At 42.3% G+C, this 20718-nt stretch overlaps 1 protein-coding gene across 1 annotated transcript in view; it reads left to right on the top strand.

The window, feature by feature from the left end:
- TMEM2 (transmembrane protein 2) overlaps positions 1-20718 on the top strand; it is an 81967-nt gene continuing 61249 nt past the window's right edge. The window contains exons 1-2 of the mRNA XM_019555165.1: positions 1-109; positions 19890-20232. Coding sequence (XP_019410710.1) covers positions 19902-20232 — 331 coding nt within the window. The 5' untranslated portion in view covers positions 1-109; positions 19890-19901. The remainder of the gene's footprint in view (positions 110-19889; positions 20233-20718) is intronic.

The raw sequence follows: 20718 nt of genomic DNA, 5'->3' as shown, positions 1-20718 counted from the left end.
GCGTGTGCGGGGCCGGGCCGGGCCGCTGCCACTGGCGTGCGGGCAGCAGCCGGGCGGGGATCACTACCAGGATGCCGCAGCCGCCCTGACCCAGCACGGCGGGGCCCAGGTGAGCGCGCCCCCTCCCGGTTGCCCTGCCGGCCCGGCCCGGCCCCCCCGCTCGGCCGCGCTGACAGCACGCTCCCCTGCCTGGCTCTGCAGCTCGTCTGGGCTCCCTCCTCCGCCTTGCGGCTTTGTAACTCACCCAGGACCGGCCCCCCCACTCTTAAGTTGGGAGGGAAAACTTGCTTTAATTCCCGTCTCTTTCCGTTTGTTTGGTTCAGGCTTCTGTGGAAAACCCTAAATCAGTGCCTGCCTGCCTCCCTCCCCCCAGTTCTAGTCTGAAAGGAAAGCTTGGGGTTTAAGTGAAGTTGAGACGACTTTTCAGCCACCCTCCTTCGGCTCCTTTTAAATCTCTGTTCCCCTCTCTTTTGACGCGGCTCCTTTTTCTAAGCGGTGGGGAACAATTCATAGAGCCCTGGACAACGAGGGTTGGCGGGGACCTCAGAAGGTCATCTCGGCTGACCCTCTGCTCAAAGTGGGGCTGTCCCCAGCTAGATCTTCCCAGCCAAGGCTTTGTCTAGCCAGCTCTTCAAAAGTCTCGAAGGATGGAGAGTCTGGGTAACTTGTTGCAGTGTGTTATTGCCCTCCTGGTGAGGTTTTTTCTGATATCTAACCAAAGCTTCCCTTGCTGCTGCTCGAGACTGTTGCTCCTTGTTCTGTCGTCTGCCACCACAGTCCAATTCCATCATCTTTGTAATCAGCCTTCAGGTAGTTTATGGCCAGTTGTTTAAAGTGGTGGCTGCAAAGGGGGTGGGGGGGAGGGTCCCACGCCTTTTGAAAAGAAGGCTTTTCCGTGGGGAAAGAGGTGGATTGCAGAAAGGAGGAGCTGTCTTCAGTTTGGAGGTAAGGGGGCACAGCCTGGGGTCTAGAACTCTGCTCAGCCACAGTTTTCCTTATGTCCCACTTGTGGATGCAGCCTCTGATTGAAGTGTGATCTGCTTGTGCTGCTGGCAAACTTCTTTTTTGGATGGGCTCTATAGTTACACATCCCCAGCACATGGTTAGAGCTGACTTCAACATGTGCTTCAGCTGATACTGATGGTAGACGCAGTGAGTTAAGGACGGAGCAGCTGCCTGAGCTTTTCATTCGGTTGGCTTTTGAAGTAGGCCTGTAATGACTTTTAAATGCTTTTTATTCAAATAGACATATTCCATTCCTTGGTCTTTGATGTCGGTTTTCACGTGAAAAAACTTTGGCAGGGCCTCTGTTCTTATAGCAGATGGGTAATGGCAGGTGCCATAGGTCTATTGTATCACTTTGATTCAACTACTCTTACCAGTATTTTAGATGGGGGGCGCGGTTTCAAACTCCTTTTGATAATGTGTACCTCTTTCAAATAGACATTTCTCTAATCATCTCCTTTACCTTTTTTGTTTTGCATGTTTTGCTTTCTTTTTTGATGTATCTTTTTTTTTTCTTTTCATCCTGTTCATGCTCACCTTTTTAATTATAACAGATGCTTACATGGAAGTATTGTACTTGATGTAGTTTGGCTGCATTTTTTTTTTTTTTTAATGATAGATAGTAGCAGAAGCCAACAAGGGGGCCTGCACCATGGGAGCAGCCAGCTTTTGATGGGCCATTGTAGAAACATACTAAATGTTTTAAACACTCGGAGGCATGCCCATTTATGTAACTGTCTAGTACAATGCTAGTTCCAATATGTTACCTATTGCTAACATTGTGACAAATATCAGTTGTCTGCACCTAAGTTAGGTGAATTGCCCATGTGCCTAGTAGTTGTGTACTTTGTAACCTGGCTGTAGTCAAAGTGATTAATTGGTGAAACTAGCTAGGACTTGTCCAACTGAAACCTAACCCAAGTAAGTACTGTCAGTTTCAAGGCCACCATGAGACAGCTAGGAACAAGGTACATTTTACACTGAGGCTGTATATGTGCATGCCCCCTTTTTTCCTCCGTACACATGCGCTCGAATGGCATCTAGCAAATTATGTATGTGCCATCACAACTATAAACCTGAAAACAATAACCTACAAAATACATGATTGGTGTATTTCTGATGCATGTTATTTCACCTGCATTCTCTTTGTTCATTCCAATGCAGCTTGAAGTATTTGATTATTATCAACTCAATACAAAATGAATAATTGGCAAAGTAAGTGCTGTTTATTTTCAGTTTATGTCTAGTAAACTGCAGTTTGTGGTATTGATAGTGGCTAACCAGAAGCTTAATTTTTTAGGGATTTTTGGCTCCTCCGATTACAAGGTAGGCAGTTTAAAATTGGAGAAGCATATGAGGAGGATGTTACTGGTAAAATAATTGACAAATAAGTAATTATAATATTAGCAATTACCCTGGGATTCTACACCCTTCATGAAGGGGCCTGACAGGCTGTTGAGGGTAATGAGCACTTTGTAAGATAGCCCTTTGATAGTCTGTCAGGGGTAGCCAGTTACCCAGGTGACTAAGCACCATGCTTGGTATTAAGAGTCATGCATTTAAATAAATTGTAACTGTTATACCATATGGATTTTTCATGGTCTGCAATTGAAGAAGGAAGATAATAATAGGTTGGCATCTCAGTAGGGATAGCTTACATAGGACACAAGCCTTTTTAAAAGCAACTTTAAATATCAATTTTTGGGGTCTTTTTAAATTTCTTTAAGAAATGCACCTGGTTGGGGTCATCTAACCCCAGCACTCTTACCTGCCCAGGGCAGGTGGTCAGACTCGATCTACTGAGGTTCCTTCAACCCAAACATCTATGAATCTCTGTTTGAGTTCTTACTAACTCTAACTTTCCTGGAAGATAAAATGCACTGGAATCATTTTGCCTGCAGGATTTACTTTGGCTTAACTTGTGTGTGTTTGGATAGAGCATGTGACAAAGCTTAACCTAAAATTAACCAAAGGGATAATTTACAACACAGAGATGTTTCACAGAACTTTAGAGGGATGGAATAGCTAAAATGTTATGGTGAAAGTATGTCTAGGCCTGGGCTGTTCAGCTTCTCAGCAGCCGGGGCCGACAAACACAGGGCCATGCAATGTGGAGTTACCCCTGTCCTGTGCTGCCCTTACTACCATGCCGTCTCACCTTTCCCTGCCACGTGCCACGTCCAGCTGTATGGTATCCTCCAGTGCCCCCCCCCCCGGTCCTGCTCCACATGGGCTTTCCTGTGCTTCCCCTGTCACTGCATAGTCTTGCCCACACTACCCTGCTTCACAGGCTTCCCTGTCTGCTTCACAGGCTTCCCTGTCTGCTTCACAGGCTTCCCTGTCTGCTTCACAGGCTTCCCTGTCTCGTGGGGCTACGTGGATCCCAGAGGCCTGGGCTCACCTGATGTGCTGTCCCATCCTCAGGGATAGAGATAGGAAGCACCAGCTGGAGGAAGGGTGGGGGAGCTGGAAAGGCTCCTTGGGCAGTAGCAGCTAGAGCAGTATGGGAAGCAGCACCTGAGAGGGTGTCTGGGAGATACAGTTTAATCCCTTGTGGGTTACAAGTTGGACAGCCCTGGTCTAGGCAACCAGAAACTGACTATATAATACAGTGGTGCTCAGTCTTCTGGGGCCATGGGCCAGACAAGTGGGATGGGGCCAGGACTGAGGCCCTGCGCTGCAGGATCAGGCCCCACAGCGTCTCTAGCCAGCCCCTGTATGCCTGGATTGGACCCCAGGCCACCTTTGTACACCAGTCTAGCATGCTATCTAGCCCATGAGGACCAGAAATTTTGGCACCAGGGGAGCAACAACTGCTGCCACTGATTTCCTGCTGCCAAATTTTTGGGCCCGTGGAGAGGCCAGATTGCATGGCTCCAGGGGTTGGTTCTGGCCTGTGGGCTGGAGGTTGAGCACCCCTTGCATAACGTATTACATATCTACCTGCATTGCAAATTAGATTGAGACTGTTTAGGTTGAGAGTATTACTCTGTATGTTGGCACTTGAAAGATGAGTTTGTTTCATTTACTTAAATGGAAAACAAAAGCTGCTTGGTCCAAGTTATTGCTATTAAGGAAAATGGAATTGGCAAAAAAAATATGGTCAAGGAAGAGTAGCACTTTGTAGATTTCATAGACATTGGATCTGGAAGAGACCTTGTAAGATCACTGGGTCCAGCACACTGCACAAGGGGCAGAAAGTCAGCTAGGGTCAAAGGATCCCAGCACGAGAAATGTCCAAATGTTTCTTGAAAGAGTCCAAAGTAGGTGCTTGCACCACCTCTGGTGGGAGTTTGTTCCAGGCCCTGGGGGCTCGGACAGTAAAGAAATTTTTCCTTATGTCCAGTGCCAGCCTAAAAAGGTCTTGCAGGAGTTTGTGACCATTGGACCTTGTCATCGGTACTTTGATAAACAGGTGTTCCCCCCCAGATGCTGATCCACACCCTTTATGTACTTACAGGCTGCCAGCAAGTCGCCCTCATTGAGCTTGCGCTTCTCCAGGCTGAAGAGTCCCATAGCTCGTAGCCTTTCTTCATAAGGCCTGTTCTCTTGCCCTCTGATCATGCATGTGGCTCTCTTCTGGACTCTCAAGTTTCTCCACATCCTTCTTGAATTGTGGAGCTCAGAATTGGATGTGATATTTCAGCTGTGGCCTCACCAAGGCCAAGCACCGCAGGAGGATGACATCCTGGGTCTTGCTCGAGATGCATCAGTAGATGCAAGCCTGAGTTTTGTTCGCTTTGCCAGCTACTTCTTAATCTATTAGACAATGATAGCCTGTATTTTGAATAGGTTTAGTTAAGGAGGTTGCTGTCTACATGGTATAAATAAACTCGTATCAAGTGACCTGAACATACTAGTTTAGAATGACTTATCACTAATTTAGGATTAGTACTATACTCCAGCAGGGAAAACCAAAGTCCTTGTAACTATAGGGATCCTGACCTAAGTGAGTGTGGAACCTTTTGTCAGGTGGCAATTCTTTAGACCCCACACGTATTCTTTGTGTCCTCTTGCTGAAGGGGACGGTCCCAGCTGTCACCTGCTTCCTTTGCTAAGCCAAAATCCTAACTGCATCAGACTCCATAGGAGGATGTAGTGTGGGATCTACATGGACAAAGCATCTGAAAAAGACAGTATTTTGCAAAGTAAGGCCCTTGTTTTTCTTTTGATTTGTCTTTTTGGATCGTAGTAGGCAACCATTGATCCTGCGGATCATGGTGCACATGTAACAGGTCTAGTCAAATGACTGATGAATCTGTGTGTGGCTGACAAGCCCAATTCAAGAGTGACACAGCTTATTGCAAGTTTCACAGATCCATATGTTGTCTAAGTCAGAGTCCAAATTTGGCATGCTATTTTCTTCTTTCTCATTTTGCTTCCATCCTCTTCAAGCCACTTCAGTTAAGTTGCACCCACTGCCAGATGTTCCCACCAGACCAGATGGGATTCTGTATGCTCTTCGCAATTTTCTACATGGATATTACATGACTTCATGTAATTTTTGCGCACACCGTGGTACTGCTATAAAGAGTGACCCCACTTTCTAGAGCTGTCTCAAATCTTACTATACAACATATTCTTGGGAATATGGTCTCCCATTTTCCTGATATGGCCGAAACATTGCAACCTTTTCTTCTTGGTAGTGATTTCTAAGCGTGTCAGTCCTGTGTGTTCCTGTACCTCTGTGTTTGGCATTCTGTCTTCCCACTGTATTTTCAGGATCGTATAGCCATCTCATGTGGAAGCTGTTCAGTCTCTTTACATGCCTAGCATATGTAGTCCATGTTTCTGAACCAGAAAGCAGGGATGACAGCACACACATCTCACTGATTCATACCTTCACCTTAGCTGATAGTTTGCTCTTATTCCATGTTTCTGTAATAGCCAAAAATTCATACCTCCTTTTCCGATTCTGTTAGTCTGTTCAATCTGAAGGTCAAGATTCCTGCTGATTGTAGAAGTAGTAAAAACTGTTAACAACACCAACAGATTAATCCTCCAGTGTGATGTCAGGTATTGGTTCTTTTGCCCATTGGTACATGATCACAGTCTTCCTGAGACTAATTGCCATCCTGAAGCTCTTGCATAATTCAGAAAATCTGCCCAAGAGATTTTGTAGGGAAAATTCACTGTGGGTGACTAAGCTCATATCATTCACAAACAGGAGATCTCTTAGAACCAGTCCTTTCACCTTGTTTTGTGCTCTAAACCTTGCAATGTTGAAAAAAGCCTCTATCTAGTCTGGTTCAAAGATAAATACCGTCATTGCTGTCTTTGAATGCATGAAGTAGGAATGAAAAGTAGGTGTTAAAAAGCTCAGGGACTAAGGCACACCTCTATTTCATCCTGTTGTTGCTGTCAAAGGGCGTTTGATTCTTTGTTTTTATTCAGTACAGTTGCCTTCATAGCTTGATGTAATGAGCAAATAATGATTCACTGATAGCAAATAGTGAATAATTTCTGAAGGATTCTTGAGTTTTGGTTAAATAGAACAGTTCTCCAAAACTTGGCACCTGACCGAGGTTTTTTTAATATTTTGAAGGGTGCATGAACTTCTGTGTGACAGTTTGGCAAGTCTTGACTTGTGCAGCTCCCTTGGAGAGCTGCACAGGATAGAATCTTTCAGAAACCTCGTGCTGTGTAGCATCTGCTGGCATAGTCTGCCAAGTCTTAGCCCTGGAAGGGTAAGTTGTGGAAGTTATCCTGGTTTGAACATACCAGTTCCAGAACCTGATTGATTCCTGGCATGAGAGACATTATGGAAGCATAGCTTACCTTTTTATGTACTGCAGTAGGGTGGTGGTTGCTTTAAAATCTGAGAGGTGACTTCCTTTAGCATGCAAGGCTTTCCTTTGCTGCTGATTATGTGCCTGAGCTCCAAGATGTTATATGTACTGTGGATGCTCAAGTAGTCTATGCTCCTTAGCCCCAGGTGATATGCTTTCCATTGCCGCGTAGAAGCATTCCTTACCAGGGATACAGAAAAGAGAAATAGGGAAATGGAGTTACTGTGTAGAATAACTTTATTTGCCTACTTGTACAGGCAGGAGGGCAGGATCAGTATATATGTGATGTTTGGTGTATCAACTTTCGTCACCCTTGTGAGAGATCCTGTATTCGAGAAGGCATGTAGCCTAATAATGTTATACAAGCTTTCTGGGTGGCATATCAATTTCTTCTGATGTCTGAAACTGTTATCACAGTACTGTATAAGGGAGTCATTTGATATTTAGGAGTTCCATAAGACTGACTTGACTGCCTATCAAACATGTTACTTGTTTTTGGATATTAAGGATGAAGAGGAGCCTTTATTTGGGGAGGCAGAATGAACATGAGCAGGGTACAAATCACATTGTCTCCTTATGAAGGTCCTTATGTAAAGGTCTCTGTTGCAGCTTACTGTGGCTGGATGCTGTGCCTTGGTAGCTGGGACGTGTAAAGCCCCAGGGAATTGAGCATGTGCCTGGTATTGTTCAAAGAGTGAATAGGCATCATCAATTGTAAAGCTGAAGACATTTTGACGTACCAAAAAACCCCACACAAGTCCTTTTAACTGTCTTAACCTCATTCAGTGTGTCTGAGGACTGTGATGCTAAAGGACAGTTCAAGCAATGACAGCTGACTAGGTTGTCATGTCCGGGACATCCATGCCCCTTGTTAAGAGCACTTTGCTATCAATTGCTTGTCTGTCATTTCTTTCTGCTCTCTGAGAATTTGCCATTTGGTCCCATTGAGAAACTCTTACTGTGTAAGGCCTGATAGTTGGCTGCTTGTATCTGCAAAGTTGCAGATGGGCAGGTTTTTCATGCCAAGTAGATGCTGCTTAGAAAAAGTAGTAACATAGTTGCTTTACCTTCTTGTTCACATCAATACCACCAAAAGTCCTACCGATGGTAGCTAAAGAAATATTAAAAGTTCCTTTGGGTCTGCTTTACCAAACATGCTTCACTGATTCCAGACTACTTTTTCATTTGTGGGCATTGCTGATGTTCTTTGTAACATGTTTGATGGTAAGCAGTCAAATAGCCTGTGAACCCCTTAACCTCTCCCCCCAGACCACAACTAAGTTGAAATTCAGGGTCTTTGCTTACCTGGTGTACTGGTTATTTGGTCTATTTCCAGAAGACTTTTAGAAACACTTACACAGTTGGCATTTTCCTTGGGTGTAGAGGAGAGACCTCCTCCTCTACTTAACTGGAAGCTTCTGTTTCTCAGTATCTGGATTTGGCTCTTGAACCAGAACTGCACTTCTATACCCTACAGTATGCTTTGTTGCTGATGGTGTAAAAGAGAATATATTACTGAGGAAGGTTAGCCAGGTACTTTAATCATGCTTGCTAATACACATCGTGGTTAAAATTAATGCTTTTTTTTCAAATGGCTTCACCCTGAACTTAAGCTCTGTTAAAATGAGCAGGGTGTTGCAAGGTTGCTTCTTTCTGAAATGGCAGACTGGGATGATTTTTCTGTTAATAGACATGGATATGTATTTATTCTTCCCAAAGAGAGTCCTAACACTAAAGAAAAGATTCTGTACAGCTTACAGAAAACTGTGTGTGGAAGAACTACTCCACAGTGTAGAATTGCTGAGAATGTTAAAAGATTAATTTAGTTTGAAATTCATTATAGTCTTCCTGTTCTATTTTCTGTTCTTGTTACCTTTCACAGAACTAGAGAACTAAACTGATACAGGAGACATGTTAAGAGTTTACCGCTAGTTTTGACACATGATGAACTAGGGGGAAAAGTTAGTCATGCAAGACTATGAGTTTTCATACCTCACAGGGTATTGTGAGGCTTAGTTGGTGTGTGCAGTATGCTTAGAATTCCTCAGATGGAATGTGCCAGGGTAATGCAAAACATTATTACTTACAGCTGCCATCTCAGCAGAATGAGAACTTAACTGCAGATTCAAAATCCTTTTAAAAGTGTTTACTTCAGTAACCATATGCCAAAATTGCGTTTGTCCTTTCCTATCTGATTTTGTTTGCTAGAGAAACGCAGGGGGAAAATGTACTTTGCTTTTGTTCAGAGAAAATCTGAAAGTATAGGAAGAAAAGCGTTATCCTGTTGTGCACTACATATTCACAATGTATAAGTGGTCCACACAACACCTTTGGATTATGCAGATTTAAGAATTTTTTTAAAACGTCCTCATAAGTGCAGAGGTAACTTTCCAAAATGAACATGTTGCAGACATTTCTGCAGACTGCTTTAACCAGTGATTCTGTTACAGGCTCCCATAAATCCCACTAACTCTTCATAATAACACCAGAGGACATGAGCATGCAAACAAGTTCTCACAAGGTAAATGAGAGCAGGAATTTATGGCATGTCTGGTGCTCCACAGTAACTGTTTATGTGCATATTCTTACCCCATTGAAAGTGAGATTCTGGGACAGCATTTTTTCCTTAAAGAAAAAGGAGTCAGCTGCTGTAGGTTAGCTTTCATTTAATGTAGGGTAGGATCCTGTACATTGGTGGTTACTGCAGAATCATTGATGTGTTAAGTGCCATCCTCTTACTGTACAGGAATTTGTTTGCATGCCCATACCCTTAATTGCCACTCCTAGCAACTCTGTGGCTGACCATTTTAGCAGGATTTGGAAAGGGGTAGGAGTTAAGATTGTGGCTGTGTAGAAATGTTTATTTCTGCTGGAAGAAATTTCTTCTGGTAGAAAAATAGCCTGGGTGCTGGACTGTACAGATCTTCCTCCAGCCAGGAGGCAGTAGAGAGCTGCTTCCTGGACCACTGCTGCCTTGACAGCCTATTCCAGCCCCTGCCTGAAGGTTGCTTTACCCTGTAGCTGAAGGCAGGGCAGTATAACTTCAAAGCATCTGGGGGCCCCATGCCCCAGACTACACGCCTTGTTCACAGGTGAGCCCCACCCACCTTGCTACAACATATATGGGCGGGCACCCCCGTGTGACTTAGTACCCTGCCTCAGGTTCAGCTGTCTGCAGGTTCCTCTGTGGCACAGGTTGCAGCATGAAGCGCCATGCTGCCCCACCCCTAACAGAAGCTGAGGGAGGAAGAGGGTACCCCAAGAACCTAGCTGCCACTGCAGCTGGATCAGTGGGGACAACAATAGCTGGGAGGGAGCACACATAAATTGCAAGTTGCATGGTCCTGGCATGGTCCTCCTCCTAGGCTTATTTGAGCATCTATTAACTGAATAACATTGCTCCCCTTTAGTGGCAGGTCATTGATGTGCCTTTGTCTTCCCTGCTTTTTTACCTGTGCCCTTGGTTTTATTTTCATAAGCCTTGTGGCTGTGAATGAAGTGCTCAAGTACTCACAGCTTGGCACTGGGAATGCAGGGGACTGGATGCAGTGGAGTGGAAGGTCCTTTCCAGTCCTTTGCTTCTGTAACACCCACGCACACTTGGGTTGTATATTGTGTTTTGTGTGTGCATATTCTTTTTTTATGTGGGCATGATGGCCCCTGTGTTTTGGCCATGTGCCCAACACCTAGCATGCTGAGGTCTGTTTCTGGGGAAAATGTGTAAAACCCTCTGGTCTCATTGGCCGGGGAAAGCAGAGGATTCCTCAGTCTGATTGGTTGGGAGAAGAACTGGAGTGTGGCAGTCCATGACTGGAGAAGGCTGGGGTGATGTCATGCCAAGGGATACATATATATCAGGGGATTAGAATGGTTGGGGAAGCGAGAATCTGGCTGCTGAAGAATGAAGTTTCCTCCAAGGGAGGAGTTGCAGATAGCGAAAAGAGAAGCTCAGGTAGAGGAGAGAAAAAGGGAGAATTGTCCCCTAGTGTCTGGGAACTCCTCTCGCCTCCTTTACTTCCCATTTTCTCTTTTAAGGTTTTAAGGGATTAATCCTGGGAGACAGAGTATTGGTTCCTTGGGTTTGCTGGCCAGGATTAGGCTTGGCATGTGAAACAGGGTTGGAATCTGGGAGTTTCTAATCCTGCCAGTTTTGGGCCAGGGTTGATGCTTGCAATTTTCTGCTCCCAATAGATCTGTGACCCAGATCACCTGCAGCCCAGGCCTAGAGGGTAGGCTTGATCTTTCCCCTTGTTTTTTTTGATAGTCTTGTTTTAGTCAGCTATGTGGTTGGGCTGGCTGTAGCCATTAATCAACCTGGTTCTTTTGGAGTTTCCCTGCAGTTTTCATTTCAACAGGCCATATAATCCAGTCCAGAAGTGCGAGGTGTGTGCATGCTGTCTGGAGCTGCAGTTATTCCCCACACATATATATATAGACTCTCCATGGGAACAAAGATTGCCACACCACTATCCTCTAATAGCATCATGGGGCCCTTTGCACCACCAGAGGACCTGCGCTTTCTAGCAGTTTTCCTTGAGGCAGCACCTATAGATTTAAGTCATGTAGTTAGTAGCTTTTCACATTGCATTTGGTGTTTTCTTCTGTTTTCTGTCTTAAGTCTGTTTTTTGGTTACACTGTTTGTGAGCAGGGGTTTTTGTGTATGTGGGACACCCTAGTAATTAATTTAGTGTTCCCAGATTTCTGGGTGGGGGTTGAGCCAAGAAAAATATATTTAGTACCCCAAAATTGAACCCAACCCTTTTTGCTGCCATCCAGTGCCTAGCAGAAGGGTTATACTTCTTAAATAAATAAAGGCAAGTGGTATTTTTGATGTGGCTACCATCAGGGAATTTCTAAGGCTGTGATTAAGCAAAGCTCTTGTACTTGCACGTGATTTAAATTAACAGTCCCATTAATATAAGTAAAACTATTTACTTGTTCAAAATTGGGCTATAGAAGATATCATAACATCCCTGTGAGGTTGGTGACTTTCCCTCATGCCACAGATTTGAGGTCTCAGATAATTATGATTTATCCAAGTTCACAGAAAAGTTTGCTGGCAGACTCAGAAATAAGGTACAAGTCTGCTGATTTCCAGTCACTTTATTTTAACCTTTAAACCTCTTTCCCTTCTGGAAAAGGAAGAATTTGGTGAAAGTGGTTCCATTCAAGGTTGCATGTTTTAAGTTTTGTGCTTGTAGTGTACAAAACTGAAATATATTTATAATCTTGTAATTCTAAATATATTTGAGGCACTGGCTTTGTGTGGAGCCAGTTGGTCTTAGAAGTACCCCTCTGTCTTCTCCCAGAGAAAACATTGTTTCACGGTCATGATGAATGAAAATTCGAGAAATATTCAACTTGTAAGTGATGTCCAAATACTATTTGTGACAGGAACAGACTGTGAGAGGACAAATTAGTCACTGGAAAGATTAGCCACTATTTCAAGCATTGCTTGTAGGGGTGTGTGTGTGTGTGTGTGTGTGTTTATATTTATTATTCTTTATATAAAAATATAAAATTGAGATTTTAAGATGGAGGCATTCATTTAAACCAGCATTAAAAATCAAGACCTTTGACATCAATAGAGAAAAGTATTTTGTTTGAATTGAATGTCCGTGATCTGTTGTTTGGTATCACGCTATTAGAAGAGGGGAAATATGCTATTGTTGTGAATGTTTTGTGTATCTTTCCATCTCAAGTCTTCCTGTGATTTGGACAGCTTAATTATATTACCAACGTAGTCCTAAAACAGTGTCATGTTCACTTTGAATATTATTCCTTTGTGTGCTTTATGAGTTTATATTTCTCAGGGGTGGCCAAACAATGGCTTGTAAAGAGAGTAGTAGTTGCATAAAAACATTCTTTTTTCTCTCTACTTTTTTCCCCATCTCTTGCTTACTCTTTTTAAGTAGCCGTTTAATGATGCATTGTTATTTAAGCCAGAATGCTACTTGCAGATCTCTGTGGGTGGTGGCTATGCATCTTAGCAGCATTGCCTCACAATTTTGGTTTGCTGCTGGAAGAGTTTAAAGAGGTTTGACACCTCCCCTCCCCCATACATCATGAGAATCCCACTTAATTTTACACATACCATATAATATGACATTGAGTTCAGTAATGCTTACCAGTCAGTTTTTGGGTGATATAGCCATTATGGTCTAGGAAAAATGTGAAAGGAAAGGATTTTTGTGGGTCCCATAAAAGAGATTACATTATAGTTAGGAGGGACGTGGACAAGCTAAGAAAGGGTACTGTAGTAGCCAAATGCTTGTCTATGTGCCTCTCGGGTACACAGCTTGTTGTATAAAAGAGATCACTCCCCCAAATCCTGCTAGCCAATATATACAGATTCAAAGCTTAGTTTTAGAAGCGGGGGTTGTCCTGACTTGCATCTTCAAATTTTGTTTTATCTTGTCTTAGGCTCTAGTACTTGCTGATGAAACAGACAGCAGCGAGTAATCTGAATTCCCTGTTGATGCTACCAGCTAGAAGGAAAGGAGATAAACAGTGAATACAGTACTGAACAGTCTTAATTATGCACGTATTGCAGCTAGTAGCTTGACTACTTTTTGTTTCCTGTCTGAGATTATTGATGACAGGTATTTAGCAGATTTCACAGACTTGTTAGAATCTGACAGGGCAGCAACGTGCGTGCTTCTGCTGTGGCCCTTACGGTTTGACTGAGGTAGGGTGACAAGGGCAGCAGCCTTGTCAGCACCTTTCATGGAGGGAGGGACTGCAAAAAAATAGCCACCACTGCAACAGCCGCTGATTGTGCCACTGCAATCAGCTTGGCGGCAGCCTGTGCTGCCCCAGGCATCTGTGGCTGCCCTGGACACAAAGTTGCCCTATTATGCTTCTATTTAAAGCCTGTTATAGTTTCCATACTTGGGGGGAGGGGGGAACATTGTTATGAGTTTGTGAGTCTGAGAACACTGCACATAAGTTCTTGTTTTACCCTTATGGTTATGGCTCCTAGGCATCTCACTAAGATTGTGCACCCAATAGGGAAAGTAATTTTGTGATTATTCCCAATAAAGTCATTTAAACACATGGGTGAATACCAAAATAGTCTAGCACAAGCGTAAGTGATTTGTTGTATTGGGATGCAGATGCTGAGTTTACATGCATATTTCAAGAATCTCTTTCAACTTGGAGTCCCCTCTCTACCTTTTGATTTAATACCAAACAAATGTCTCGCTATGTGCCAGGAAAACTATAATGACCAGTGCTAGCATCAGATTCAATGAAAGAAAGGTCTTCTTCCCTCGAGGTTTTTGTTTGTTTGTTAAGATTGCTCTCCTGGTTTGTTTTGTTTTGTTTTTTTTCTTGTGGCCATACAATTTGAGATTACTCAGTGCATAAAAAGTTCATGAACAGGACTGGCAGTGTTTGATGGCCAAGCGTAACAGTATCAGCATTTCTCTGCTAGAAAAAAATGACTAATTAGAAATTCTTAAAATGGTATTTCTTGTTCAGGAAGCATTACTTTTTTACATGCAACTTGGAAGCATGCTTGTTTTGCATCCTAAATTTTCACAGGATTGGATTCTGGGAGAATTCTGAAATAGTGAATTATCTTGTTTTCCCCCAAGTGTAAATTAACCATAGTCTGAAAGAGCACTTGACCAGGCATCTAAGATGATATACCAAATGTTGTTTTCAGAATGGGTTCTTCAAATTCCCATTGCACAGGAATAGCCACTTGCATGAATGTTAAAAGCAAACAAACAAAAAAGGGTCAACTTGAATATTTTTTATAGTAAAAATCTGTTTTTATATATGAATGTGTATACCCATTACCAGCAGGTTATAGAAAAGCAGAGTAAGTTTCAAAGGCTCTGCGCACCTAAAACTTTCATCAGAACAAACAGCAGTTGTGGGTACTGAGCACTCATGAAAATGTAGACACACCCATACCAAAACAGTGGTGTCTCCATTTTCAAAGGATCTGATTGGTTGCCTGTCTCCAGTCATTGGCACACTTGTAGTATGTTGTGTTAACTTTCCCAGTGAAGTTGAGGTATTTCCTTTTTTTAAGATAGGTCTATACTGCAGTCTAGAGGCACGATTGCAATTTGTGCAATCGTACTCTAGCCAGGTTAGGAGTTAGCGGCAGAGTCACAGGAACACAAGCTGGTCAGGTCTGCCTGGGACCATGGAGGGCACTCAACAGCTGAAGCCCCTCTTGTTGCGGCTAACATAGCTAATTTAAACTTAGCTGTTTAAGGCCCCAATATAGGAAAACATGCATATTATGACCAGTTCTTAAGCATACTTTAAAATCTTTATGACATGCATGGATTTAACCATGTGCTTACATGGCCCTGCGGAGAGAAGTGACATTTGAAGTGCTTCAGATGGTGAGGGAACAGACATATGTGCCTTATGAAGCATTTCAGAAATATTCCTGAATCAAACAGCGAGGATTTGGAAGTGCTTCAAAATGAATTTCTGCCAGTTATGGGTTCATGCTCCATGGAGCATGACGGGATTGCTTGGTCCTCTGGGAGCCCTCAGTGCTCTGCCCTTTTTTTTTTGTCTTTCTCCCCACCAATCCCCCAAAAGTGGGGGATAGAAGGGGGGAGAGTGGGACAGATAGCCAGTGAGTGCTCTCCAGTGTGCTTGGCCATCCCCATGCCTGCATGCTTTCGGTCCCCTGTTTTTGCAGGGGGCACTCAGTTGGGAGTGGGAGCCTGAGAGCCACACACAGAATCATTCCTTACATTGCTCTCATCTCTGGAATTGGGAGCCTGGAGGCTGAGCACCACTCATTGGCTCTCTGCCTTTCTTTTGAAGCTGCAGGACAGAGACCTGAGGCACCCACGCCCCCGCAACCACTTGCTGGAGAGTGCACTGCTACATGCCACTGCAGTGATTTAGGAATGCCTTGGCTAGTAGGAGAACAGGGAGATGCAGAACTGAGGAGGCTGGGTTGGTGAGGGGAGGTGGCTGTATGTCTCTCCGCCACTTAAGCACTGCACCTTCTTGAAGCAGTTCAGATATTCTGCCTGTCCAGGGCCTATGTTAAAATGAATAAAAGTGAGACAATGCATACGAGCATGGGTTTGTGCAGGGACTCGTGTGCTACACATTTGGCCCTTAAATTATGTAGCCAGCTTGCACTTAATTGATTACAAAATCATCTGATTTTCATTTTTTACAGTCATAATTCTAAAAAATGAGTTGTGAAGTATCTCTACAGTAAATATAATTAATTGGAGCTGTTAGCACAGGACTAGTGTTTGTTGTTGAAGCAGTGCCATCAAATGTTGATGGCTAGAACAGGGGTTTTCAACCTTTTTCTATAAATGTACCTCTGGCAGCTAGACATAGGGAGCAGGGAGGGGTGAGAGGGTGGACGCAGCTAGACATGGTGGTGGGGGGCAGGGTGGATTGGCTTGGGGTGGCAGTGCAGGGTGGTGGTGGCAGCCACCTGGTGTGAGTTCCCCCCCCCTTCCCCCCCCCATCCCAGGGCAGTGCCTGTGTGGCCCAAATTGGAGCACCATTGCCCTCACTTCCCACCCCTCTGCCCCCTCTGGCCCTGCTCCTAAAAAAGAATACAAAGATGAGAAAAAGAGCATTCCATCTTTTTTATTTACTTTCTGTAATACATGAAACATCATAACCAGAAGGACAATCTGACTACATCCTGCTTGCCACCAAAGAACTTCAAGGTCAATAGGCTATACTAACTGTTCTCTGAGCCTAACTCGCATAAAATAAACTGTGCCAAACAGGAGATTTTACCACACCTTTAACTCTCCTGTGAAATATGAACTTTCATTTCTACCTAAGAAAACTTTTACAATGTTTTCTCCTATGCCTGATGAAAGGTGCATGTGCCCGAAAGCTTGCAATTAAAGATTATTTTTTTTTGTGCAAAAATCCAGTTGGTCTAATAAAAGATCTCACCTCTACCACAAGTTCTGATTCCTTTTCCCTCTAGGCCAATATGGCTACAACCTGGATATCTGGCTAGAGTATGACTCGTGTGAAGTTCAGGCGATGGAGATACCAGCCAGTATTTATTTCAAATCTTTCCTTGCTCCCCACTGAGCCAGTGTTCTTGTCTGTTCTTGCTGCTCTGTTCACTGTAATCCCTGCTGTACTGAATTGCAAATGATTTCTCTTGATGCTTTAAGCTCTCTGCCATTGTGTAAAGGCAGCAGCAGAGAAGCTGGTGAAAAGGAAATGGTGAATCCCCATTTGCCTATTGATGTGGAGAGGGAAGAAAAACTGGTAGGTGGACAAGCTGAGATGAATGGGAGCTAGTCAGAAAATGAACATTTTGTGTACTGCTAACAGCAGTATATTCTGTATTTTAGTTAAACAGCCTTTGCACAATCACATAACTGTGCTGCACGTAGAGTCTTGTTGGTTGTGTGTAATGTTTGTTGAGTATGTATGTGGGGCTGTATAAAATATTCTGTCAGGTCTTAATGAAAAGCAAGACCGATAATATAAAGTACTTTTAAACTGAATCATGTTGATGTTTCAGCTTTATAATATAAACTTTATGGTAAAAGAATTAGAATGGAAAAATAAAAACCACTCTTTCAACCACTGAATTTAAAATGACATGAAGAAGAGGGTATGTAGTATTGAAATCTCACATGAGAGGGAACTGTGAGCAAAGCTCCACAGTAAATCTTTTGACTCTAGGAAGAGACTTTTGCAAGGTCTCTAGTTGTATGAATTTTTTTTTTTTTTTTTGAGAAACTGATGGTTCTGCACACAGCCCTTTTCCACTTGGCTCTAGACAGACCAGCATTTGCATTTAATGGAAAATTTTAATAAATAGCAAAATGCTGGTCACCAGCAAGGCTTAGCTTCAGTTTTTATGGTGTATCAGATGGAATGTACTTGAATTGCAACATTAGCTTCCTCCAATATTGCCTAAACTGTGAAAATGAATAGTTTTCAAACAGCTACTTAGTTTTCCTCTCTTTTAGGTACATAAAACTAGTCAAAACAATTCATATATATTTTCCCACTGTGGAACAGCAGTGTTTAGACGAGCTTTATCAGAACAAACAGAAGTTGGGTTCTTTCAAAAAAAAGTAAGACTAGCTTTGAATAGCCACTCTGGGTTTGGCTTATATTACTAAACAATTAAAATAATTCAGCTATCTGCAGCTGTGATGAAGAGTTTTTAAATGTAGCTGTTTCATCTTCAGAGCTAAGCTAAGTACTACTCTTGTGTTTGGAAAATATCATGTGCGATTCACTCAGAGGTTTGGGGTTAGAAGACCTATTCTTTGGTTTAGGTTAAGTTGATTGTTTCTTTTAGAACATAAACCAGAGGCTTCCATGTGTTTTGGCTTTTAAAACCCTATGCTGATTTATTTCACGAGTCAAATCTGAACTAATTTCTTGCCTAGTCAGAGCTTGTTTAGTTAATTTTTATAGGTGCATGTAGCAAAGGAAGCATAATTCATTAATGTTCTTGAAACTCAGGACAGTAAATCTCAGGGTAGAGATTAAGTAAATGGGTCTGGAGAATGGTTTTGAAAGCATAAAAAGGAGAATGGGGGGAAAATCATTTTGCTACAAGGAGCAGGTGCAAGAACCATTTGGATTGTCTCTGGAGGATTTGAGCTAATTTTTGCACTCTGCTCTTGCTACCCTGCTTAATGTTTCAATACCCTTTAGCCTTCATTATGCGTGCATCTGGGGATGCATTGTCGCATATAAAAGGGATAATCCAGCCAGTTCAGTAATAACAACCTTTCTCACCCTGAAATAGTGAAGTGTCAGATTCTGCAATATGTGAGACAAAAGGTTCCCTGCTACTTCTTGGAATAAAATTACAGTTGTAGTGTCTCTCCTTCATCAATGTGCCTGGCATTTCAGAATGGATAGTTCAGGTTCCTTTTTGTTACCGGAGTAGAAAAAGGGGTCTTTGTTGTCGCTTGCTATTGATATGTCTATTTCTGTTTTTCATTTGGTATTTCGCATATCTGATTTATTTAAATGTCCTTATAGGTCTCAGTTTAGTATATCAAGCTTTGTTTAAGTTAAACTTGTTCAAGTTTCTCAAATCCCATTTCCAGGAAATCTTGATGAGATAGACACAGACTTTGAAAATACTATTTGCATTAAATTACAGAAAATCGAATGATGAGGTCAAGTAGTTTTATCATGTGAAAGATTTGGCTGGGTTGGGCCATTGGCAAGGTTAGACTGGGCTTGTGAATCCTATTTTTAATGGGCTTTTGTCACCTATTCCACCAGAGATGGTTGCTAGTAAAGGGAATAAGAAATGCTGCTCTATGTTTGGTAATAAATTAAAGGCTGTGGAGAGGTCATGTAGCTCTCAGGCCTTTTTGTAACAACCCAGGCAGCTTGGCAAAGCGAAACATTATGAGACAACTCAACAGGATGCAGGTGATCCGCTTATAACACTGTTGCCGAAACACCTTTCCTAACAACTAAATCCTTTTCTGAGTAAATTAGAATATATGCTATGTGTATTTCTAGCAATTATAAATGTTAGCATAAATTGCATCAAAGGAGGCATAAATGTATGTCAATACAGAGTGCCAGAGATTCTTTTACGTGATAAATCTAAGGGATTTCTCCAGATCTAAGCGTGGAAAAAAAATCCAAAATCTTCACTTGTTTCCTTTATCAAAAGGGGAACAATGAAGAGTTTGTTCAGTTTCTACATGCTCTTGAGATGCCTTTAGCCATTCTCTGGATAACTATAATGGTGCTTGTGCTGACATAGTTGTCTCATTGTTTAACCAGTTACATTTCAGTTGCAAAATATACAATACCAGGTAAACCACTTAACACACATATTTCTACAGCATTGTAAATTGAAATATTTAGTCATTCAATGGTATATTATGTAAATTGAAATATTGAGTAATTCAGTGGTATATTTTGCAAAGGGCTACTTTTTCTCTAGTACAGCCAAATAGATGCTAGCTAATATATGGTAAAGAAAGAAGGTTCTAGTCACGTAGCACAGCTTAAGCTCTATGATTCATTATTCTATATTTATGTAGAATAATGAATCATTATTCTTTATATTCCAGATCCTGTAATTTATTCATTTATTTATTTTGTTTCTTGTGCTCCAGCAACCTTATAACATGCATGACACTGATCCCAGGGGGAGTTCCCCTGTTTTTCTTCAGCCTCAGAATGGGAGTAGTCACAGGTCTTCCGGCTACGTTCCAGGAAGAATTGTTCCTCTCCGTCCAGCACCACCTCCAAAGAGCCAAGCATCAGCCAAATTTACCTCTGCAAGACAAGAAGCCCATGCAACACTTGCATCTTTACCGGAGGAGCAGCGCCATCAAGCAGAAGCCAGCAGAAAGAAAAGACATAAAAATACTCTCATATGCTTTGCCATTTCTAGCTTTTCATTTTTTGTTGCACTGGGAATTATCTTGAAAATATCTTCAAAATATGCTCCCGATGGTAAGTTCTTGTGCACATAATGTCACATTAAATGGTCCCCTCCCTGTGAATGTAGCTGTCCAAATTTAGCTTTGCTCTTTAATGTTAGAAGTTAAGAACCAAATAATGTTTTTTACTTCAATATTTATAATTTAATAATACTTGTTAAATAAAATGCCTGAGGGTAGAGAAGCTTAACTGTTTATAGGATCGCTATGAAATATTGTTAGCTTCAGCTGCTTTTATAAATTCAAGGGTAAAGTTCAGGGCATCGGGGACAAAAATAAATAGTAACGAGATGGATGGTAAAACTTTGAAAAGACTAGCTGATATTTTATACTAATAAATGAAATACTTTCTGTTCCAAAGGTAAGTAAAGAGGAAGTTGCACAGCAAGTAAAGTTTTGTATGTATTTAAATGAGCAGGGCAAGATTATTTACACCCAGCTGTTTATAAAAACATTGTCCAATAAGCTCTCTGACTTAACTAATTTTCGAACACTGGTC

Source organism: Crocodylus porosus, unplaced genomic scaffold (assembly GCF_001723895.1).
Source record: "Crocodylus porosus isolate Cpor-Errol unplaced genomic scaffold, CroPor_comp1, whole genome shotgun sequence".
Lineage (NCBI taxonomy): Eukaryota > Metazoa > Chordata > Crocodylia > Crocodylidae > Crocodylus > Crocodylus porosus.
This window is presented reverse-complemented; position numbering and strand designations above follow the sequence as displayed.